At 36.1% G+C, this 27,006-nt stretch overlaps 1 protein-coding gene across 43 annotated transcripts in view; it reads right to left on the minus strand.

Moving 5' to 3' along the window:
* The window catches only part of LOC110827600 (uncharacterized), a 264,274-nt gene that overhangs the window by 209,946 nt on the left and 27,322 nt on the right, over nt 1-27,006 (minus strand). For 2 of the 43 annotated variants that reach the window (XR_002542414.2, XR_002542413.2), the window contains 3 exons: nt 26,752-26,859; nt 25,208-25,273; nt 20,339-21,219 (listed from right to left, as the gene is read on the minus strand). The exons of 37 other annotated variants lie outside the window; for them this stretch is intronic. Coding sequence is in view for 4 of the 6 variants with exons in the window: in XM_022059409.2 (XP_021915101.1) it covers nt 15,156-15,412 (257 nt within the window). In the remaining 2 variants the exon portion in view is untranslated. Of the gene's footprint in view, nt 1-4,970; nt 6,701-9,614; nt 10,821-14,408; nt 15,413-20,338; nt 21,220-25,207; nt 25,274-26,751; nt 26,860-27,006 lie in introns of those variants that run through there. 4 more of the 43 variants (XM_022059415.2, XM_087356868.1, XM_022059411.2 and 1 more) reach the window with 4 other exon arrangements.

Consider the following 27,006-nt stretch of genomic DNA (forward strand, 5'->3'; position numbering starts at 1 on the left):
ACTCCAAAAAATCCTTGAATATCATCACTCACAACTTATGAGAAATCATACAAGTGTAACCAAACTTGCATATCAAGACATAGAAATTAAATACAGCAAAAATGCATTGCTTTATCTGAAAAATAAACATTTGTTTCACTTCTCCTGTAAACAATTGAAGTTTTGTACTTTCAAGCTTCCCTTTTTATTAATTCATTTTGTTTTTAGATTTTCAGGCTATTTAACACTAATAGTAACTGCAAAGGTTATATAGTTTGCCATGAAATGGTAAATGGTAAATAGGTAAGGCGGTAATCATGGCCTAAGTATTAACCATTATTTGATGACATTTCAGGTTCTCACAGCAGCAAGTATTAAGATGACTGTCTCCTAGGATTTTGCACCATTTAGTATGATAAATTTGACCGACAATTCAAAGGTGCTTACTAGATCCATCATCACCCTGATAACAAAGGCAGTAAGCACCTCTGAAATGCTGGTCACTTTATGTCAGACTGGACAGCACAACATCCCAGAAGATGACCATCTTCAAAACCAATTATTTGCCTGGAGCGGCTGATGAAAACCATAACAAAAATTCTCAGTCAGGATAGCCAATAACCAAAACTACAATAATCAGGTTATGGCCCTATAAGCTGTTCAGTTATCATTCATTCTCTTCACAACCATGACAACAATAGCTCTAGAAAACATTCACTCTGCCATCCAACAAACATTTTCCTCATTAAACGAGTTTCAAGCCAACAATGCAACCTCCTACAGGACAAACGTCTCAATGTGCTAACCGTAACTACCACTCTGTCAATGAATTTATGTTCTTCACAAATAAGTGATAAATTTTTCTTCTGTGTAATGGGTATCTATTTGTAGCTTATCATTTCTTTAGGTGAATACTTTGTTTTGTATTATGTGAAATTTATATAATAGTATGAATTGTACTTTATAATATGTATTGTATTATTATTATTTTTATTATTATGACTTTTTCCACACCTATTGTCATCTGACTGTCTTATGGATCCATGGAATGTAAATAAATAAATAAATTATTATTATTATTATTATTATTATTATTATTAGAAAGTGGCCTTGATTGGATCTAGCTCGGTTATTTGTTTTAATTTGATTTTTGTTTTTATTTTGTTCCTTGTATTTTATTAGTGTTTTACATTTATACTAGTGTTTACCTAGGTAGATTATTTCCTTTTTATCAAATTTGTATATTTGTATTAGTGTTTGCCTGTCTTAGGCTCTTTGCTGTTGGCAAACACTTAACAAAGTAATTTAACTATTATTATTATTATTTAGTATTATATATTTTAAAAAAAATAAAGTAAAGTTTGTCCCACTATACGCCATGTAGGCGTTTGGGGTGAGTGGAGGTATAGCTCCTCTCTTTCTTGACCTTGGCACTAGATGGGGTGAGTGGTCAGCATCACGCCCCGCCAGCTTTACCCCCGGGAAAGGACCCCGGTACCCACTGTAGAGGACGCAGAGGCTAGAGGAAAAATCCTCTGCCCCCATCGGGATAGCTCAGTCAGTATAGTGACTAGCTACGGGCTGGACGGCCGGGGTTCGATCCCCGACGGAGGCAGAGGATTTTTCCTCTAGCCTCTGCGTCAAGACCGGCTCTGGGGCCCACCCAGCCTCCTCTACAATGGGTACCAAGGTCCTTTCCCGGGAGTAAAGCCGGACGGGGCGTGATGCTGACCACTCACCCCCATCTATTTATTGGCCTTTTTGGCTGTTGTCAAGTGCTTAAATAAATGAACTGAATTGAATTGAATTGAATTGAATTGAATTGAATTGAATTATTATTACCACCATATCATTTCACAAACCCCTTCCCTGAAAATCAGAATACACAAACATATCAGAGTTTTGTGTTTTCCATGAGAATTTCTCCCTACGTTTCTTTTTGATTTGAGACACCAACTTCATCTGATCATTCCTACACAGGTAAAGTGTTCTGTTATGTTTCACAAATCATTTCCTTCAGAAAAGAAAGGAGGCTGTCTAATGTATAATTGTACCTTTCAACATGCAAGTGAAAGATTAAAAATGAACATTTGTCTAAAACATACGACAAAATAACTCCATCTACACTGCTTTCTTATACATTTGCACAGTATTACACAGAATAAATCTGTTTTCTCCAGTTTTCTAGCCAACCTCTATAAACATTTTATTTCCTGAAACAGGCCTCTAAACCACTGCTCTGTGTTGTCCCCATTTTCCTGTATGGTTTGGTTCTACAGCATAAAATTAATTTTTCCACTGGTTTCAAAAACATTTAAAATGTTATAATTAACAAAATCATTATAAAAAAGATGGTCTCCAAAAAATCCAATAGAAGGAATAAACATGTTTATTCTTCAAACTAACAAATATTAATAAAATTAAAATAAATTTATGTAATATTAAATGAATATTTATTCAATTGGGAAGTTTCACTAGCCAAAACAGCAAGGTTGTTTATGGCAGTGTGACATCTCACTGCCAATTCTGTCTTCTGTACTTATGAATTCCAAACACCACCTCAGTTCAGTTTTACTTTAAAGTGACAAGCAAACCTCAGGATTTAATATTTGTATTTACATGTTATATTTGCAACATTTAATAATGTTACAAATCTCTTATTCAGTTTTAAGATATAAAATGATGCACGTTTTCTGCTTCCTGTGCGTGCACACACCTCTTTTTTGTTGCTTAATTCCTGCAAAATGTAAGTATGGGGTCATTCTAATTTGTATAACAATTTATTAAACCTATTTACAGTATATTCACACAACTTCCTCAAACATGAGTGAAATGGATTCACTGTTCCATAGCTTTTAGGTCCTTTTACATGTAACCTAATAGTGAAAGTCCAACAGAGGTAACAATTATTATTATTCCTTATGTCATTTCTAAATTTGTGGGTCACCTTTTGTGTAGGAGTCATCAACTAAGACTTACAGATTATAAAAAAATAGATGATTTACTTACAAGAACATCATCTGGAGTAACTATATCAAAAAACATCAGTATTTAGTAACATATATTTTGAGAAATTCCAACAGACCAGAGTTTAATTCATATGCAGAACAACTTGAAAGCATAGATATTAACATACCATTAGAAATAAATACCAGTATGCAATGTAAATCATATATGTGCTGACAAATTTGGTATAAAACAATATATAACCAAGTCAATTTTAATAACCTAGTGATAATTTCATTTATAAATTGCTAAAATACAGACATCACATTTCAACCATAAAGCCACAAGTTTAAAAAATGTACATGTATTGAAATGTACATTAGAAATGTAAAATATACAACGTGATGATCAAAATAAGGTTTTGTTGCTAGCATATACACCATTGTTAGGTCCAAATATTCCATATGATCTTATTGGATTTTTCTTGTTCTCTACCTACTTTGGCATTGAAATCTCCTAACAAAATTTGTATGGTACTGTAGGAACTAATCAAATACATGCTCTTGTTTCTCATAAAAATTATGCTTTGACTGACACATAACTCAAGGCAGAAATCAGAAGCAGTCCACAGACCACTGGCTATACACGTTTTCACAGAATTTTGGATATTAAGGTAGGAAAGCATAATCCAATCTGTGGGATAACGATTAGGCATTGATCAGGTTGACACTGTGTAATTCAGAATCTGTTTGACAGAAAATGAAATTTATTGTGAGAGAACACCAAAGCAAATGATGTGAGATAAGAAACATGTACAAAATTTTGACTGGAAAGCCATCAGAAGAGATCACTTGGAAGACCTAGACATAGATAGAAAAATTATATTACAATAGATCTCTAGAAAAAATGGTGGGAGTGTGTAGGATTGACTAATCTGGCCCAGTATTTGGCTCTTACAAGTATGGTAACAAAGCTTTGAGTCCCACAATAAGCGGGACATTTTCAATCTAGATGAATGACTGTTACACCACGGATTATCGGAAGGAATATCAGCCTCTCAAAGATTCTGCTCCACAGAGTGAATGAGTGAGTGAGTGAGTGAGTGAGTGAGGGAGGGAGGGAGGAAGCAAGTGAGTGGGTGAGTTAAAAACTTGAGATCAAAGTATTAAGACGGTCCCATAACAAATTTTTACTTGAAAACCAGAATGAATGTTTGTGTTTTGACTTAAATATTCAACAATATGTATCAATCTGATTATGCAATTTTCTGCCTTATTACAACTCATTTAAATACACAGTTCACTGTCTTCTGTTGTATTTGCCTGAGTAACAGTTATTCAATCCTAACATCTGAAGCAACGGAAATGCCACTTCCTTATTCCGGAAGAGTGAGTCATGGTGGTATAACTTTACCGTCAGTTGTGGAGAAAAGCCACAACCTAATGACAAAAGAGTTAGTCATATTTGTATAATTCTCATATCTGGAGTTGAGGAAATCTTACCACCTAATTCTAGGAAACCAAAGTTAGCAATAACCATTATGTACAGTCTGGAGATGCTACTGTCAAGAAACAGGTTGCATTGTTATTTCAAGTTCAGTATGAACTATATGATGTGATGCATTATGAATAACCAGTGTGGTTGAGTTCATTATGCACTAGAAATTATGTTTACTTAAATAATCTAACTGTTTTTACACACATAATGGATATTTTGAGTAGATATGAATCTGTGATGTGCTTCCATTAGCCAATAACTTATATCACTATAAAAATAGATATTACCTCAGGAAACACTAACTTACTTTGAATGACTTTCCAGAGCACTAAAAGGATACATGACTACATGTTTTCACCTACATAGTAAACTCTACAGTGAAGAGACAGTGCAATCAAGTCAAGCATTTCTCCTTCATGTATTTAATTTTCTTTGTTATTTTATTGGCATAGTCAGTAGCTTAGACTAGCATTAGGTGTGATCATGACCTATTTCTAATGTACTACCTCGGAATTTGATTAGAGGTCCATGAAGAAATAAACTTAAAAAACAGTGATAAAACAAATGTAATTGCGATAAAATAATCATGCTGTATACAGTGCTAATACACTTCTACATGGACACCACTCAATACAGTATGAATATTGATCCAGTAGGCTATTTCATGAAAGATTCCGGGCAACATTTCTGACATTCTGGTTATTATGCAGCAACAATGTGTTACTGGAGGTCAGCAATATCTCTAGCTTTGGTATTGAACATTCTGTTCTCCACACATCCCCACAGAAAAAATGATTTGCCACTCTAAGTAAAGCCTGCATAATACAATTTTAGCATTTTATATGTACTATTTAAACTGTACTGCACTTCCATACACACAATTTAAATAACCAGTGTGTGGTCAGCAAAGACGTATAGCATGTTGTAGTTTACATATTTCAATGGATAGTCTGTGGTTTTGATTCCCATATAATTATAACAGATCCACACTACCTTACAGCCATAATTCTTTTATTTTATCTAATGACAATAATTAGTCTTTAAAGAGGTTTTATTTGTATTCATCATAATATTCCTTTAGGTGGCATGACGTGCCACAACGTAAGTATAATGTTCCACAAAATCCAAAATCTGAATTTCAAAAATTTGCTGACAAAACAATAATTTCCTATAGTCACAATGTGTTACTAAGTATGCTAAAATTCACTTCACAATGAAGACAGACTGCTATTTTGTCAGAAACACATGCAAATCAGTCCACCACAAAATAGAACCATTACCCAGAAATTGAAGCACAAGCCTCCAAGATTTTCTGAATGAGAGGTATTCCTGCCACACTGACATAATCAAAAATATTTATGGGCTCTTAATATGCTAATGCCAGGGTAAAGGTTTATACAAGTCCTAATGTTCAGGAAATAAAACAACAATTTTTATGAAGTTCATACAAACATGTTTATTAATTTTTACAATACCCCTTTACCCCTGGCACTGAGAAATTAGATTATGGAAATAAACAATTAATTCTGTGGGGGGGGGGGATTTTTTAGGGTTATTACAATTGTGTGTACTACAAAGAATCCAGAAAAATTAAAATGAATTTATTTCTGTTTGAAGAAACAGCAGATGAAACTACTCTGAAGACATCATGGCAAATTTAAGTTTTAATCAGAAATATCATAAAACAAAACACATAACCAAGACAGCAAGATTAAACATTTCTGCAGCCCTTGATCAGACAGCAATTCTTAACAATATACCAATGCATTATGGCAGTATGCACAACAGAAATACAATATAAGGAGTAAAATAATTATTGTGGATAACAGATACAGTGTTACCAAAAATTATTTTTCTCATCTAAAAGTCTTAAAAGATTCATCCCAAATGGGCTTTTCAAAATTTAAAAAAATCAATTTTGAAAAGAGTTAAGATGATTCAGAACAAAATGTAAAGTATAACAGATGTATTAAACAAGGCTAAAACATCAACAAAAATTTAACAATTCTAATTACTTAACAATAGTGATATTAGATGAAGCACAACATGAAAACTCTTCTATATCTAAAAATAAAATTTCAGAACCGGCCCGTACAATGGTAGAGCACATAATGTTCCTGTAAGGTATCAGGACGAGAGTATCTCTTGCCACAAATGGTACACTGTTGTTGTTTCCTTGCTGGGCCACACTCGTACCGCAAATGTCTTACTAAATGGTGCCTTCGTTTGTATGTTTTCCCACACAACATACACAAATGCTGCCTGGCATCTCCAGCTTCTGGAAAAATAAGTCAGTACTCTTTAGTTACACTTCCTTTTGGTGCAATCAGACAGACCGAGCATCACTACATACACCAATACACCAGTGTTATAGGATGAAGCTGAAAGTAATGCAATTAGGAACATGGAAGACAGGTTGAAGGGCAAAAGTCCTTTCCAGAAGGAAAGACACAGCATGAACAATTACTAAACTCATTTAATAATGAAAGAACATAAAAACAATGTTTTATTTCATTAAAATCCTGATATGACTGAAACTTTAAAGATGATACAACAAAAACTGAACTAGATGAAAATAGCAATCAAAAAATTAAAAATCAATTTCAAAAGTATGTCAAATGAAAGAAATGATACAATACCAACCAGAGCAAAGATGCTATTTTTCAGAAACAATAAAAATGTAATGGAACAAAATGACCTTAAAGTTTTTGAGGCAGTTCTCTGGGTTGTTGCGCCACACATTAATTTCTTTTCGTGCACCAGTGTTTCAGGAAAACATACATCCTCCTTCTTCAGGGCTACGAGAGAAAGATCAGGCCATGGGGACTGGCCAGTAATAGCCATGGGATAAACAGAAAAGTTGGAGAAATTCATAAATATATTCTGAGGGTAAAATTCTGACCATTTCTACGTGTGGTACACATAGTCACCACTGCCCTATGAAAGTTCAAATCAAATCAACTTCACCACAACCAATTTCCTCCATCATTTCTGTCTGAAGCCCTGTGGTAATATGTACCACCTGATTTGACTTTCAGTAACTGTATTTTGCCCACAACAGTGACTAATTCTCTATAAAGATTTAACCAGTTGCTTTTTGTAATGGAAATGTGTTGTTTTCTTTACCGAATGGACTGCATGTTTAAGTATTACTCATATGAGATTCGGCTTAAAAGACTTAATTAACATTTCCCTTCCTCTTTACAAAAAATCTGTATGACGTACTTTCTCACCCACTTGCATTGCAAGCACTTTTCCTCATTACATTATTGTATGCTCCCAAAGTAGTTTCATTCAAATATTTCCCCTGGCACTTTGTTTCCAAAAATGTTAATTCATATACTTGCCACAATCACTGAGTTAGCTCAGTCAGGACAGTGACTGGCTACAGACTTGACAACCAGGGTTTGATCCCTGATGGAGGCAGAGGATCTTTCCTCTAGCCTATGCATTTAGGTCAGCTCTGGGGCCCACCCAGCCTCCTATTGAATGGGTACCATAGTCCTTTCCTGGGGGTAAAGGTGGCTTGATGTTGACCACTCACGCCCATCTAGTGCCGAAGTTAAGAATGAGTAGGAGCTATACCTTTCTTTCCCCCCCCCCCCCCCCCCCAAAGCACCTACACACCGTATAGTGGGACAGCTTTACTTTTATATGCTTCCCACAGAGTAAGGAACTGTGGTTAAAATTTATACAGAAGATAATGCATAGTCACTATTTATGTATTTATAGTTTTACAACCACTGTAAGTTTTTAGTGCCGAGTGTTATCATCACACAAGTAAACTTAGCAGAATTTTGTAATCTGAAATTCTCTTGAAATAGGCCATCACAAAATAATGGGTCACTTTCTTCAGTCACTCCACATCAGGATTCATAGAAACTGCAAATCCTCCCATTCTCTTCATTTTTTTTCATTCTCTTCACTTTCTTTAAGATAATTAATGATTATTATTTTTAAAATATTAATAGTAAGTCACCTTTAAATTTGTAAACCTATCTACGCACTGAAAACAATAATAAATTTTCTATATAACATTCACCTACTCCCCTCAATCTTAAAAAATAACTCCCTCAGTAAGTCTGCAGTATGATCAAATACCAGTTTATCAAGTTTTCTCACTAGCTATTATTCTAACTGTGATTGCACACTTCGGTCAAATGTGTAACTTAATTTACCACGCACAAATATAATCTTCAGAAATTCCCAAGTGTAAAACACCAAATTTTGGGTCAAAACAAAAGCTAACACCAATCCCACAACCATGTGTATACCAGGTGCCTAGTTAAGATGTCTATCAACACTAAAACCATTTTGTTTTCAATTCAAACTTGGTGACATTTGAGGTTCTCATAGTGAAGAGTGTGAAATGACTGTCTTCTGGTTTGTTCCATCATTTAATCTGATAGACTGATTGATTCTTCAGAGGAGTTTACTGTCTCAGTCATCAGGGTCTTATCACCCTGCTGATGAAAGTAGTAAGTACCTCTGATATGTCAGTCAACATCTACCGGACTACACACTGCAGTATCCCAGACAGCCATCTTCTTGTTCAAACTTATTTTTCTGGCGAACTAATAGATACATGCTTTGGAAACAACTGAAGACATGTACCAGATTCAAAGGAAGAACACCTTTCTCCAATAGAAGGAAAAACTCAACCAGAAGTACTCATTAATATTTTACCCAAAAGAAAGGCCACAGACTTAAACATGACAGCAAAAGGACCAGTCAGGGCATAAAAGACTAGTTTGTTAAAAGATTAAATTTCCATTTTTAACAAGTATCTATCAAAGTTGAATGTACAGGTGGAAAAAACATGGAATGCACCACACAGTTCATAATACTTGCATAACATTGTAAAACAAAGGAAAATTAACTCTTCCATACAGTCAGTCTTGTAACATGTCAAACCTGGAAGTAAAAATATAAAGACTAATATAAACAGAAGCAGAATTATAATGCAGCCTTCACTCAACTTTCGTTCAGGTGCTAACATCGCTTAATACTCTACTTCATATGAAAACATTGTTTTCTGTCTACAAATAAATAATTCTTCATGATCTCAACTCAAAGTCACAGATTAGAGACAACCTGTAGTCACAACTGAGGGGTTTCTGGAAGAAAACAATGTTCAAATATCCAACATTTGGGGAAATCAAAAGGAACCCTTCCCAACATCTGAACCAGTAAAAATTTCTAGACATTTTTATTTTGTATCAGAGCATTCACATATGCTGCAACACAGGAATATAAAACAGTTACGTAGTTCACTTCTACAGAAACAAAGTAAAAAAGAAATGGACAAGTTTATTTTGCTTGAAAAATGCAGCAAAACAGACAAACAAAAATATGTTCCCACTATCTTTCTCCTAGACTAACAAAATTTTCAGAATGGTATTACCACCATGCCAACATAAACTAAAGGACTAATGCCATTTTTCCCTGGAAACCCCTCAATCAAGTACTCAGAAGAGAACAGATGAAAACAAGATAAGTGAATTAGTATTTGTCCACACCTTGCATTGCATCATGTCCCTCCATCATCAATAAACTGTGTGCTAGCTCTAGTTCAATAAAGTTTATGTCCCTCGGGTAACTATTCTATGCTGGTTTGTGTCGAGTTGCAACAGTATGGTAGTCCTATGAGACTGGTTTTCACATTCACCTCCCAAAGAATATTTGTTTAGACTGATCAACAGTTAAACTATAATACAAAGTAAAAGTAACATTTCAGAGACTTGGCCTTCAAAGCAAAAAAAAAAGAAAATTTGTGAAGATGGTAAAAATTTCTTAAATCCTACAGAGTACTGTGGTAGAAAGGAGAGCTGGTACAGATTATTTACACACTGGATCTTAATTACAACTACATACTACCATCATTCTCAATAAATTATTTTTTGAGCATCAAAGTAACAGTCTGCAATTACCTCACAGTTAAGGCAGATGCTTAGTGCAGAAGGCATGCATATGACCATCAACATGTGACATGTTACATTTTCTGAAATTGGCATTCCTTTCAGTCTGCAACAGCTCATCAATTATACAAAACAATTCACATGTTCTGAATACAACTTTACAAATTCCAATCACGAAACAATGTAATATTTATTTGTCATGAATTAATACAAATCCAAGTTCATGCCTCTAGCATAGTTGATACTTTTCATAGTTATTAAGTGGGTGCCGTCTCAGGTAATGCTCGCGCACATACTCTGGACGAGTATATTTCCTGCCACAGATGTTGCATTGTTGCTGTTTCTTAGCAGTGCCACATTCATAACGCACATGACGATTCAGACTGCTTCGTACTTTGTAGACACGACCACATGAGGGACAAGGGTAGCAACCAACTCGCCCAGTCAAGGTACCCAATTGGTATAAGGGCAATATCAAGTCTGTAAAAATACAACATACAGATCTTTAGTATCAAAACAGATAGCTTTCAGATGTGCAAATAATGGGAGCACCAACCAGTTACTACAAATGCAGCAACTGTATTTTTGATATGCAAAAGCTATTTTAAGCATGGCATATTAAGGCCACTACAGAATGAATGGCATCATGGCACTGAATTGGACAGCATTCATAAAAAAAGAGAAACAAGTTGCCAATTACAAATTCAAACAAAATTAATAGTATAACCAATTTAATGATATAATCTGACAAGTAAATATAATACCTGTTATACATGTCTTGTTAAGTGCATAGTTCAAAACAGGTAAACTTGAAGATTTCCGTCTTCTGGGTTGTTGCGCTGTGTAGTCTGGTCGATGTTAACCAACGTTTCAGAGGTCATACTGCCTCTGTCATCAGGACCCTGGGACGGAGGCAGTATGACCTCTGAAACGTTGGTTAACATCGACCAGACTACACAGTGCAACAACCCAGAAGACGGAAATCTTCATACTCACCGCTGTGAGAACCTCAAGTCTTACATAGGTAAACTTCTAAGCAACAGTACAAGCAATTCTTAAGAGAACTCTTTTAATTTGATTTCAGACAGAAATGAAAAAGAACAAACATAGATAAGTGAATGAAACCATAATTTTAACATATACTATTAATTCCACATTGAAATAGAAGTAATGAGAAGAATTTATGATGTTACACCAGAGTATAGTATATAAGCCAAATGGGGACCTAGGAGCAAAGCTAGATGATTAAATGTGGTACTACATGGAGGCATGTTCCATGAAGAAGATAATCATGACCAAGAATAACCATGAAACATAAATTAGAACTGCTTGCCCACCTGAAATTCAAATAAATTATATTCAAAATGCAAGTCTATATAACCATTAAACAGATCTGCTTGATAACAAGGTATGTCATTTAGGGTATTATCTATTCATCTCTACTCAGTCACTAGGTGACCTGAATACAATTTTCCCAATGAATTTTTGTGCAAACAACACTACCAAATTGTACAGAAATTGATTAAGCAGTATCAGAGACGAACTGAGCTAACATCCAAATGGACAGATACAACCTCCGCAAAAACTTTTCATTGTGCAATTCACATTACATGAAAATATCATTCATGCATGACTTGGAAGTGTACTTAATCATGTAGCTGAATGCCTGGAAAGTATCTATGAATTGAATAGCGCATGCTTAATTATGGACTGTGTTTCAGCAAAACAAGCCCAACAAATTATTTTTAGTGGATGACCTAGAAAAAGTAACAAGGAAATATGAAACAATTATTTGGCATTTTTAAATTTGTTTAATTAGTAACAGCAAAACTACCACATACACATGGTTGCAGAGGTCAGACATCTTGATCAACCATGTGGAGACTTTCACGTATCAGTAGCAGCATACAGAGTCCAAACCCAATTAATTTAAGCTCACTGAGTGACTTTTTAGTGAATACCAATTTTATAAAAGTCAGTGGGCTGGTCACTCACTACTCGTAAATGCACACTTCAAAGACTAGGAAACCTCCGAAAGGAGGCAGCGATGACCCGCTACTGGGTTAAGCTACTAATAGATAGAATTTCATAATAAACAAACATTAATGTTTAAAGTGGACTTATTGTATGGTACCATACTTAAAGGTTCAAACCCCCATTTTACATTACAAATATTATTTCATTATTGAAGTAACCAAAGAAGACCACAATTATCAGGTGTTCCACCACAAAATATTCACTAAAATAACAAAATACCCTATTTGAACATGGAATCGGGGAGGGAATTATTCAAGTACTTTCACATTAAGTTTCCCAAAGAAACTTCCATAGAACTGTATTATACCTTACCTGTACTAACATTGTCTACTAAAATAATTTAATCTGTAGACTGCTATGAGTTTCCTCCCTTTACATCCAACATAACCATAAAATAGTTCAGATTCTCATTCAAAATATGCCATCAAATAACCACCCGAAGTTTGGCAGAAGTTTTATGGGGCATTCTGTACAGCATCTTTCAAGGAGATTTGTTTAATCTGATTTTTCAAAGAGGTTTTTATGCCATTAAACACTGCTCCTAATTATGAAGATCAACATAAATATATACTCTTAACATAAATGCTTCCTTACCTAACATCTAATACGTAAAGCTGCATTATGTTACACTCTATACATTCTACAGTGAATACCTCAAATTTTAAAAAAATCATCACTTAACAACACAGATAATAGCAGTTTCAAGTGCAAAGTAATATCCAAAGTTGATTAAATTGTTTTCATTTATTCATTCCACAGGACACAGTTATAAGTTGGGTGTCTTCGCAAAAAATGTTCCCTCACATACGCAGGCCGTGTATACTTCTTCCCACACAATGGACACACTTGCTGTTTCTTGGCAGCCCCACATTCATAGCGAATGTGCCTGTTGAGATTGCCTCGCTGTTTGTAGCTCTTACCACAGCGACCACATAAGTAGTAGTTCTGTCTTGCCTCATGACCAAACGCATGATGTGAGGCGACTCCTGGAATCACATCATGCAGCCAGTATCATTCCAGGTAAGATTCACATTACTTCATTTTGGCTGCATATCAAAGTTGAATACACTAACTTACATAAGATGGGAAACCCAAAATAAGCTGCACCAGTCACCTTTCTGAAATAGAAGTAAGATACTCATTCACAATGGGCAGATAACCTGCCTCTCTGGTATTTTCTCTAGCTCCTAGTGACAGCATTGATTTCCACATCACACTATGTTTTAAATAGTGTAGGAGGTTAATTTACTTCTTCAGAGATGCCAGAATCCAAAGGTTCCATAGAAAGCTGACAGGACAGGATTATGTCAAAAGAACACAAGGAAAAAACGAACATTTTAAATCGGAGAAAAACATAAATACAGTACTGCAAAGAAAGTCACAGCTCCATCAGATGGTAGGAAGGTGGTTGGTCTAGAAGTAATCATATAGAAAAGTAAGTGAATGTTCATGTCTCATCACCAGAATGCAACCGAATATCGTGGTCAAGTGGTTAACACTCCTGCTACGTATTCGGGAGGTCCCAGGTTCAAATCTAGGCCCGGAGACCAGCTATCCTGACTGGGTTATTTTCATGGTTTTCTGCAGTCCTTACAGACAAATGCCAGGACAAATTAGGCCAGACTAAAAACACTGAAAGTTAAGAAATGAAAATGGGTGAACTAACAAGGGCTAGTCAGCATCTGCAACAAGAAATTCAGGGGAATGTAACAAAAGTAGCCCATCCCTAAATACAGTACTGTAAAAGAGTTTATACTGAAAATCATGGTCAAGGTCAGCAGCACTCCTACGTCATATCTGGGAGGTCCTGGATTCACATTTCACCCCAGAGACCAGTTCATCAAGACTGATAGATTTTATGAGTTTCCTCAACAATCCTGGCAAATGCCATGGTACTTCAGAAGAAACTGGGCCATGACCAATTCCTTTAACATCCTTTCCAATTCATTATTCACTAATCAGCTTATCATGTGGTACAAAATAAAATGAACTACTAACAGCATCATTAAGTAACAAATAAAAGAGCACATGAAATTCAAAAGCATTACAATGTATATATTTTTCTGGCAAATTCAATGATCAGGAAAATAAAATTATTCCATCAACATATACTCTAGGCCCAACCTCCACAACACAAGGTATAAATATTTGCTCCTGTGCCACAGAGATGTAAACGGGGAAATAAGGTGAACACTCCATGCAATGTGTGTCAACATCATACATATTAAAATGTCCTTTTCTTCCAGTTAAGAACCCTGAGAAAATACTGCATAGGCTGGGTTAACCCTGATGCCAGTCTTTACATGATCAATCCATGGCCCTACTAAAAATTGAAACTTAGTCATGAAGATGTCAGGTGCCGAACAAAACCAAATTCCCACTTTGTATGGTAATTGTTTTGATTTCATTACAAAGAATGACATTTATTAGTAGTCACAGAATTACAGTGCTTTTCCTAATAAACTGAACACCTTTCTGTACAATTAAAAGCAAATTGTACAAACTGGTGTTATCAAAAATTTAGTCCAAAATACTGCATCCTATGCACATCTCTATGACACCAGTAAGTTATGGTGTAAAAGTGGCAAAAGCAATTAATGGAGTACAACTAATATTAAAGCTGTCATTTTACAAAACTTCATTCATCACCATTTTAACTGGCACAATGTGTACCATATTTCAATTGAATACATCCATAAACATAAAATTCATGGTGTTACATCTTCCGATGTCAACATTTCTACAGCACAACACTTAGCCAGAGTACAGCACACTCATTCAGCACCCACTTCTCTCTCTGAATTTTGCCAGGCAATTCTGAAAATGTTCTTGAAGTGTATCTGGTCGATAATACTTCCTACCACAAAGGTAACACTCTTGATTCTTATTTGCTTGTCCACACTCATAACGCATATGCCGGTTCAGACTGCTGATCTGCTTGTAGGATCGACCACATGGACACGCATGACTGCGAATAACACTGTGAGGTGTGGTTGCATGGTGTAGATTGAATACCAAATCTGTCACACCTTTGCCTGCAAGAGAACATATAACTATATTTCTGTCATACAGTTCCAGTACTTGGCTCTCACACAAGATTTGTAACAATGACTCAAAGCCACTGTAAATATATTGGGCATGACCCATGCATCATCTGTGGTACAGTGAACACACACATTCCAGGAGTCAGCTCTGCTTCAGCCCCCATATGATCAGTTGCAATACTGATATATTTTACATTTTAAATACTGATGGCAGTGGTCAGAATCATAACGTGACACCTTAGAAAACAGATCTTGTACCTCTGTCTTATGGTGAATGTATAACACTAACATATTGTTAATATAAGTAGCAGCACACTATTCCAGGTAAAGATTTGAAACCACAGGGCCTTGGGTTCATTCACAACAGCCAAATCAAGAAATGTCATGTATATTAAATGCACATCAGAAAACAAACAAACCAACAGAACAGTGTAAATTTGTACTTCCTGCTCCACCAACAGCAGCAATTTCTTGGACCGTTCATAATTTTTATGTATAATGTCTAATCCTGACAAACATTTCCAGTACCACTCCTAGCATCTCATGTTATGGATAATTAAAGAGTATCATTGTGACAGAAGTTTAAATCTGTAACATGCATGTCCTTAACATGTGGGGGGGGGGGTTTTTTTTTTTTTTTTTTTGAAGACAAGGTTATTCATGTGCAAGGAAATGCTACCGACAAAACAATTCTGTTCTTGTTCCCAACATCCTACTGAATCGAACGTCTTCTTAGGCAATATTCAGCCTCTTCAATACAGAAAAGACATAAATGACATTCATCACATCAGAACATCATGGAGACAAGAAATGTGGTTATTGTTTGAAGAGATGTCTTGCACAATTACATTTAGTAATCATGAGAAGTTCAAACCATCCTAGAAGATGTTTGATCTACAAGGGTAAGTCAGTCACAAAGTTTCCACAATGATTTATTTTACAGCTTGTGTTCACTACACTGCTTACTTTGCACACAGGTAGAAGCAAGGACACTACATTATTGTAAAATATTTTCGACCTTAACCGGCCAATTGTAGTGTCGTTGCTGTAGAGTTAAGATGGCCGTTCCACTTTCTGTATGCACCAAAAAAGAGCAGTGTGGAGTGATTTCTGTGGGCTGAAGCTATACGAGAGGCAGACTTTCAGCACAATATGGAAAGTTATTATCGCAGTGAAGTGTATACAAATTGATAACCATGTTCAGAAACGATCGCACAAGTGTCGCCGATGAAGAACGATTGGGACGCCCGTCCATATCCACCATAGAGGAAAACATCGAAGAAGTCTATGCTATTATTGTGGATATCAACAGGTTACTATAGATGAAATGGCAAATCTTCTGCGCATCAGTCATGGTTCTGCTCGTGGAATCATCCAAGAAAGACTTTGAACAGGTATCGTAACGATTTTTTGAGATGCATTGCCACTGGGGATGAGACGTGGATCCACCATTACACCCCAGAAAGCAAACACCAGAGTAAGGAATGGAAACATCTGACATCGCAGGTCATAAATAAGTTGACAACTCAACCATCGGCTGGGAAAAGTGATGTTGACACTTGGGGGGGGGGGGGGGGGCGCACAGGGGCCAATTATGGAACACTACCTAAAGAGGGTCACAATAATAAAAGGTCTGTTATAGTGAAATGCTTCGGGACCAGTTGAAATCAGCCATTCGAACCAAACGCCGAGGACTACTGTCTAAAGATGTCACAATTTTGCACGATAATGTCCGCCCACACCGTTGAGAGCCTCCGCCACCTGAACTTCGAGCTGTTGAAGCATCCTCCATACAATCCTGATCTGGCTCCTCCTATCACCTGTTTGGTCTACTGACAAGACGCTTTGAGAGGCTGTCATTTTGTCAGTTACCAGGAACTGAAAGAAGCGGTACATGCATGGCTGGTCAAAAACGTTTTTTACTCAGGGCATACGGAGCTTGTGGACCACTGGACCAGGTGTGTAAAAGGATGGGAACTATATGAAAAAATGGTGCTATTGTACATACTCATTTTCACTGTAATATGTAACAAAAAATTGCGAAACTGACTCACCCTCGCATGTAATCAATGATAATGTAATCTGAGCGGTCATTCAGCTTCATTACCAGTTTCCAAAAGGAGATTCATGCTGGTCTACAGAAGAAGTAAAAAGAATCTTTAGGGTGTGGAGGAGGAAAATCACTAATAAAAGCAACAAATAATTACAGCAAATCATTAAACTTTCCATACAAGACTGTGTGGTGAAGGCAGGGTGGGTTATTGTGGTTTAACAATGGTCCACACCTCAGACCCTGTATACAGTATCGAATGATAAGATTATTAATTAATGCATAATGAATTTGAAAGGCTACAGAAAGAAGAGCAGTAGCCTAATTTAAAACAGGGCAACCAGTATCCAGCCTGATATTTAAACCCAGGACCTAGTGAATAGGAAGCAAGAGTGATAACCAAAGAATGTGGGAGGGGACACTTCAAACTGTTTGTGCCATAACATGCATACAGAAGCAGGTATTAACCGATATCAGATTTTTCACTCAAGGGAACAAATCATCACAAATCGATTTTTTACTCAAACATACAAGGAAAGCTAATTATGTAGCACAAAAGCCATGTTTCCTAGTCACTGAATCACCACATTGTCAGTGGTCTAGAGTCGTACACCAAGACTATTTTGCTACTGTTTTCTTCTTACGCTTCCAATTAGTGAAGCAATTTTGCTTAAATATAACTTATTAAAATCTTGATTTTTTCCAAAATATCTTAAATTTCACATATGTAACAATGTGTAGCATGCAGTCCTCATACCAATTTCTGATGTCATGCCTCTCATCTACTAATTGACAGTTCTCACAAAAGCCTAGGAACAATGTATTAACTGTATCAACTTACTCCATTAATCGGTTATTTGCTCCTAATACAGTCCTTGCCTAAAACAGCCATGACTTTTGATTTCTTAAAATGAACATGGTTAAGCCACATTGAGGCAAATCATCAGAATCAGAATGCTCATCTAAAACTGGACATGAATCACTTTGCCACACCATTTAAATTTACATTCCCTGTATCTGGATAATATCTAACATAACAAACTTCCTTACACTGCCAGATATGTGAAGCTTGGCTGGAAAACACTTCAATGTTCTACTTTCTTAAACTTGAGTGGTCAAAGCTGTTCCATTTTGCAGAAATAATGGAAAATGAAAAAAATATATTTGAAAAATGTGGATGCTTGAATAAGCATTGGAGTGTGAAGGAAATGCCCCTTGTCCTGACCTCCATGAAGGGAAAAACCCATCTACACCTCCACATGGTACAGGCTAGGCAACACCAAAAGTGGCCAACACATTTGGTGACCATGTGATGCCAGGATAAGCTCAACCAGATGCAGAGGCAGGGAACTCTTGTCCTTGGGGTGAAAAATCATCTCAAAAGATGGATGAACCACAGGAAGTTGGTCAATGGCACATATTCAGGCAAACAAGTGACAGCATGCATCATTCTACACTTGCATCACCAGACCCAGTGGTACTGATGAACACAGGATCTCAATGGCCACTTGCTTGAGAAGTAACAAGTGTAGCAACTTAGACGCAGTGATGATATTTTGCCAATTTAATGACACAAACAAGGTCACACTTTTCATAGGATAATTTGAAGTGTATGCAATTGTTCCAAATATATTTTTTCCCAAACCATAAAAGTACATGAAATTACATTATACAAAGAAAATTTGCATGAACAAGATATTAATCCTGAGGTTTCATGACATTAAATAGCTGAACACATCTGCTCGTTGTTCTTGGACCAAGAGGAATAACAGGAACAAAACTTATATTTAAGAAATTGGGAGGAAAAATATCTCATAAGACCAATCATTTGTCTTGGCTGCAGACTTCATGCCTCTTCCAATGTATGCCAACAGAATTTCAGTTGCCACTTTGACCCTTGGCATGAAACTACATGAAACCTTTCTTCAGAATATGCAAAACAAATCAAAGGACAGCTTAATAAAGCAACTATTGATTGGCACTTCAAATCCACTGATTGCAATCCAAACATACCGTCCACTACGTGATACACGGCTAAGTTCTAGCTGGTTGGAACTCTTGCCAGGGTTGACTCAACTTGTAGTAATGCCTCCAAGAATACATTAAGTGAGAGTTCAAAGTGCCATAATCAATGCCAAAATGTGCAAAATAACTTGTGTCCACAGAATGAAATTGGCTTGTATACATCTAAATTACTTTGAAAGTGGAGAATCTGAATATTGGAAAATATTGATTTTTGCACAGCTGTGGATCTTCCTAGCATAAATACAAGTGCTTAAACAAGTAGCTGTAACTCCTACTCTTTATAACCTGTTTGTTCTATTAGTTTTCTGGTCCTCCTGCTTCAGTTAACATAGTCCAGGTATCCACACGTTTCTGTCGTGCAGAAAAAACACCCTGCAACAATCTTACTCTCCATTTCCATGCTTATACCCTTAAAGGAGGCTCTGAGGTAACACTCGAGTTTCAGATTAGACAAAGCAGGAAGTAGTGCATTAACTGACTGCACCAACAAAAATTTGTTTTTCAGAACTTGTGGTCTGGACTGTGCATTGAGGAGGGACACTGGTTACAAGATATGAAACTGAAAAAGATCAAAATAAGGGAAAAGAATAATGGCAGATACTTTCTGAATCACCTCCATACTAGCTCATCACATAATGCTACACTACAGAAAGACAAGTATGCTGAACAGAAAATTAAATGTTGCATAGTAAGAATTGAGCAAGTTACTTGAGCTACATGTGGTCCACATTAAATCAATTACTTAAATTGAAAGCATAGGCTGAACAGGACTAATCACACCTTAAATCTTCAGACAAGTCAAAGGGAACTGAGTTAAAGGTTCTTGACACAAAAAGAATATATACAAACAATAAGTATTTTTATTGAGCCATATAATACATATGAAAATATATTGTTTCTACACTATCCTTTTATATTCAAGCAAAGAATGTACATTACACAACAGTAATAGCCAGAAGCAGTAATGTAAATACATTTAAAGAATAAAGCCAAAAAAGTTTTTGCAATAAAATACATTCCATCCAGAAAACTTACTGGTTTAAAGTACTGACAGATTTTATGACTTAAGGAAAATAAAGCTTTTCCAATTCATACCCAGAAACTCATTTAGAATCATGTTCCTCTACAGAAATAAGGATTTGATAGCAACAAGAAGTTTACAGTGAATACACAAGACTTCTAATGCTGTTCAGTAGATAATTTGAAGAAAAAGTGGTGATATTTACAAAAACAAACTGTCAGGTCACAAATTTTAAACCAAACTGAAAACTACATTCCAAGTTATGGTAGACAAGATGACTAATAAACTTGGTATGACTTCATTTCTTAATTAAGAAGTTGTTTATTTCTGAGCTTCTTGTGAAACCACTCTGATGAAATATCAGCAAAATGGCCTCCAGTAGAATGGTGTTTAGACACGTGTCACTTGTAAAAAAATCCCATTCACAAATTATCACAGACAAGCACATGTACTAATTTAATTAAAGTCTCTGCATTGCATGCAGACATTCATGTTGTCTAAGATTGTCTGGTCTAGAAAACATCCGCCCACAAACCCAGCACTGTAGTTGGTTCCTGGATGCACCACATTCGTAACGAGCATGTCTATTCAACTTAGATCGTGTCTTGTAACATTTTCCACACACAAAACACTTATGTCTGTAGGCATCAGCACTAGTATGACTTCTCAGGTAAGGCAAGCCCATGGCAGACAGAAAGAAATCTGAAAACAGACAATAGCAAAACCACACATGACAATTTGTTTCACAGTACACCTTAAAGGATACATACAAACATCAATGTGAATAAGGAAAACAAACTGTCACAAATACCTTGCCTGAAATTTAAATGCACTACCGTAACTACCATATTACGTGCCCGTTAAGTAACCATTAAGACCAATTAGTTCGTTAAGACTTATACAGAGAACAAGATGTCAACTGAAACCCCCATAGTTCCACATTAACACAAGGGTGATTAACCCACTAATATCCAGGGGTAACTATGTGTACCAACTGCATTTTGCCCAGTAAATGTATGGATTTTATGTTCTTCGACTAAACAGTGTTAATTTCCTTGTACAGCATTAGCCAACTGATCCTTGTTAGTTAAGACACCCTTTTCACTGAGGTATAAATGGAACTTTTTCAATATTTGACAAGATTCAGCTTCAAAGGGAAAGTGTGCATCCCAAAAACACAATTTATTCCTATAGAGTAGAAATCAGAGCTCTGTTTGCACCAAATGGATCACTTTGCCCTTCAGCAACAAGTTCAATGAGCATTCTTCATCCATGGTATGATGTAGATCAGTGGTAATCAACCTGGGGTACGTGAAGACATCTTAGGGGGTGCGTGAAATTTAAAAATTATTATTTTATGATAAACACTGAATAATCAGTAATGTAATTTATTTTAGATGTAGATTATATACTATGCATAACTTGAATTAAACACTAACAACTTAGGGGGTACAAAGTTGAAGAGAAATTATATCTGGGGGTACGCAAACAAAAAAGGTTGAATACCACTGATGTAGATGAAACTGCACAACAAAGCAGTCCTGAGAGGAAAACATTGGCTTGATCACAGATGAAGTGATCCCTCTCCATGAGATGTCACAATGCAACTTGTGTAACGGTTTCACTATGAATGTCCTGCCCATCCACCAAACACAAATCTTTGGACTCCACGCAGCTACCATATCTCTGATCACTCAAATTACAAACACAACCATGATTTCCTCCCTGCAGAATTGAAACTCTGTGTTTTGCTGGGGAAAATGTTTCAAATGCCAGGGCTATCCTATTGCGACTGCTCATAGGCAATTATGTCAGACAACGTAGTAGTAAAAAGAAGTTAAATACAAATGAAGATTTCTGTCTTCTGGGTTATTGCGCTGTGTAGTCTGGTTGATGTTAACCAACGTTTCAGAGATCATACTGCCTCCGTCATCAGGGCGATGAATACAACCAGAGATTGATGACACACAACCCATTCCATTCTCAACACACGCACTTGTCAGATGATAAATTAACATTGGTAACACAGAACAAAAACAATTTTAAAAAGTGCTGAAAATGCCCACCACGTTCAGTACTACATGCGCCCTTTTCCTCATGTTTGATGCAAACTGACGAAGGGTTGCTGTGTCACAAATGATTCACAAGGCAAGATATTGTCAATGTTTGGCACAGAATAGGAAAATGTATCCCCAAACTCATTCAGGCAAGTCAAGAAATAACAAGATGCCAGTCATTGACAACACTCAATTTACTTGTCTATGTGAAAAGAAAATACATCCTTGAGTTCTGATTGTAGGAAGATAAGAAAAGTACCAGAGTGACCTGCACTGGCTCTTCTATAGTAACAGCAATATTGTGTAAAAATCCAATCAAATTGTACTGAACTGCAACCGTCAATATTCTTATGTAGTTGCATTGTTTTCAATCATCCTGTATAATAAAAGCATCTCAATGCAGGAAAAGTTTAAACCCTCACTTCACTATATCATGTAGCTGAAACCACATTGTGAGCAAATTTGGAAGAAAAAAATCAGCTATTTTATATGAAAATTTGCTACTACTCTGAAGTTCACATTTCTGAGCAAAACTCATTTAAAAAGTGCAGAGGCCTACATGAATTTCAAACAAATTCCACCTCAAAATTAATTTAACCAACTGGCAGAGGTCAACAAATCTTAACCCACCTTTGCTCATCTATTATGAGAAAAACCAGGCAAGTGAAAGAAAAATTTCCTCATCCGGGTACCTGGCATGGGTAAGAAAGGGTTAATTTTGGAACACAGTGTGTTTTAAGGATCAATGTAATAAAAAGCAGTTGAATATAATTCCCTGATTACTCTTATACATCAACCATGTAAATGATCTGTAGCTTTCCTTCATTTTATTCTCTTCACAGAGCTGCTATATCATGACAACCATCTACTGTGCTCAGTTTAAAACCAGCTGTTTGCAGACTAGTACATGACTTTCTCTTGCGGAAATGTACAGCAGATAGAATCTGTCTGACGGCGGTAGTGAACCGAGTCAATAAGTCCTGTCCACTTGCATATACTTGAATCGGTTACAGTATGTACATTCTGATGACTGGGTACTTGTTACTGCTTCGAAGTGCAGACAGAAATTGAAATTGTATGCCCCCAAACCAAAAGATGCATTTCACATAACCAGAACTTTGTTAATGCTTTGAGGCATTTATGAAAACTCAGAATATAGATTAAATCAAACTGTGACACATAAAAGACATGAAGAATTGGCATATCCAAGTAACAAATTGTATGCAATATAGGAAAAAGCATGGTGGGCATTTCAAATCAAACGAAAAACAAAGAAAATAGGTACTTCCAAATTCTATGCATAACATTTCATAAACATTAGCAGAGATGAGCAATGCTGCAACATAAAAATCACTACAGAAATTCAAATAGAAATATTTCCTAAAGGCATGCAGAATTTTTTTTAGAATACAGTGCATGCTGGTCAAAGTCCATGGAATTAAAGTCAGAAAAAGTATGTATGTCCATTTATGAAAAATTAAGACATGACTGCACAACTATCTGCCACATACAAAACTGTGTGGTCTCTCTGAATTTCAGCAATTTAAAGAGCCCTGACAACAAAAAGTTCAATTCTGAAAGCAGTGTTTGCACTCTTATAGATATAACACATAAAGCCTGTTTATCTCGAAACAAGCGAGGATTAAGAAAAAAGGGGAGAAGAGGGTGTATTTAACTACTACTACTACTACTACAGAACTTTAATACTACTCTAACTATCCAATATCTCACTGTGATTACATAACAAGATATCATTTGTAAGACAAATGTAATGCAGGCCTTATTGACAGAATGTAGCTAGCTACTGGCAAGAAAAGCGGTTTATCTCCGACTCTAGCGTATGAAATTGTGAGCCTGAACTAACTTAGTATAATTATTTGCTATGAGCTGAATGCCACAAGTTCACTTCCCAGCGAGGGTAACCTCTTGTGCCCAACCACGAGTACCATGGACTCTTTCCAGCAGTAAAGCAAACAGAAACCATCGCCTAATACTGAAGCCCCACACATCCAGATACCTATGTCAAAGCTCCCTAGATGCAATCATGCAGTGCTCTAGTGCTTTAAGCTCAGGGATAAGTACCACAATCCTGGAATGAGGGAGACAAATTTGTAAAACCTTGGCAACACCATATTTAACAGCAACCCTCTCACATACTGTGCAGCTATTTGAGAGAAAACCCCAATATGTCAGGTGGCAATCAAGGGCAGAAAGAATCCCACTGTATGAACTAGCAATTACTATATTTAAATTTTAGAACTTAACATATCAACAATGAACTACACACTATATACCATTGTAAAAATTACCATAAACACCAAAAATCTTATATTTATACCAAACTGAAAATTTAATGTAAAGTAGCTGATGGTAACAACCCTTTACCAAGAATGGAAAATGACTGGAGAACAAGTCCCTGAAATATGGTAGCCATAAGTAACAACTAGAAGTGGTTCTATGATCCATGCACAACTAGCTCTTACTGCGATGATTGGTCCCTGGCTTTACTATGAGCAAACTAAGTGAACTAAAAAATTTCATAAGTGACTGGTACATATAAAACATGCTCAATACACTGCAATCAAAATATGTTCATATATAACACTATGGAATCAGTAACACAAACAACATACATTTCATGGTCTTGTGCTTCAGTGCCCAGGTAAACAACTGTTAGCTTCATGCTACAGCTCCAGTTCCTGAAACAAATGAATTCACCAATAGCAATATATACAATTAAGAAATTAAGTCAAATCCAATTAAATGTGTGCAGCAAGATTATAAAATCATTCAGAAGTTACACAATGAGTTCTACTTCCAGTGATTATAATCATGTTTAAAGCAGAGGCCAAACAATTTGGAAAACTGTATTCAAATATTCTGCAGTAAATCTCAAGATAAATAAAACAGAATCATAAATTGGCTAGAACAAAAATACATTTTGGAAAAGTTTTTGCCTATAAATTTTGTTCAGAACATGTTTTGCATCAGTACCCAACAATTTTTTTTTCCAACAAGTGATCTCACTGGTTCATACATAAAGACACACTACCTGAAGTACAGATACAGAAAAAGTAAATTAAAAGCATGGATTCATTCACCACTGAAATTTTAGCTGCAAACAACAGTTAAAAATATAAAAAAGTGCCATGTCACTTTCTGTCAGCTTTGAAGCTGTAATCTTACAAGTTAGTGTAAAGCAAGTGACAGAGTGGAGAGAGAATCACATATGCAGCTCAAGGAAATTATCTCCAGAAAATGATAAGCAGGCAACTACAAAAACCTGTACTCTTCACTGGCAACTGCCAATGTCGCAATAATCAGTCTCACACAAGGAACTAAAATGACAATCCTGTGTGCTCAATTGGAATGACACTGATATGTTACATAAGAAGTTTCCTGTCTGGTGCTTATCGAATTACACTAAATCCTTACTTCAATGTCTAATTCAAATCAAGACTTTGCATAATTATGCAGCATTAAATTTCATGTCTTCCTGACATTGCCTGTAAATTACATAAAATTGTTAGCAGTTTCCCAAATAAATAAAAAATAGAAATTCAATGATGCCGAAGTACTCTCAAAGGTTCTTGAAAATAAATACCTCTGCAGTATGTAACCAGTAGGGATTATATACCAGCAACATTTTTAAGTCATTTAACAGTGTGAAAAACAGCAACCATATGAAATCTGAATTTTCTATTCCACAGGACAAACTGATTAACCATTATGGCCAAGTACATGGAATCTGACAAAATATGAATGTACAAATTCTGTTTACACAACTGACTGTGACATGCTACGCTATGAAACACACACACCACAATCAAATGCCATGCAGTTAGTGATTCAGTAATGCACCCCCAACTTACACATCCAGTAACAGGTCTAAACCACTGAACTGACAGCCAGGAACTTAGCTCTTGTCAGTCCAAGTAATTTCTTCAACCCAGTAAGGGCTTGATTTCATCCAAAAAGAAAAACAAAGAAAAATACGAGATCCGAAAGTTATATTTTTTCCAGCGCATTATTCCGTATTTCGCTAAACCCTCACTTCAGGTAACTAAACAAACATACTACGATAAGTAACATAAATTTCCAATTCCGGCAAACGTGATAGTTTACTGTAATGTTTGATTTCAGTAAGATACCTCTAACTAGTATAGAAAATACATACACAAACAGTTGCTATTCCTGATGAACCACAAGCTCCATCCATGGCTCTGGATTAGAAGCTCCTCAGACCGGAACCTCCCTTTTCAAGCAGCAAGCTCACTGCAGCACCCTATAAATGAAGCTTACAGAATCCACTACATCCTAGTGAATTTCTTCTTGCTGTTAGTGACTGGGAAGTGTACATCAATTAACAATAGAATAAATAAATAGTACAAAGGAATGGGACTCCCTGAGAAACCAACAAAGCTTGATTTTA

Source organism: Zootermopsis nevadensis, unplaced genomic scaffold (assembly GCF_977971745.1).
Source record: "Zootermopsis nevadensis isolate Lab colony 2312 unplaced genomic scaffold, Znev_1.0 Znev_ptg000028l, whole genome shotgun sequence".
Taxonomy (NCBI): Eukaryota; Metazoa; Arthropoda; class Insecta; order Blattodea; family Termopsidae; genus Zootermopsis; species Zootermopsis nevadensis.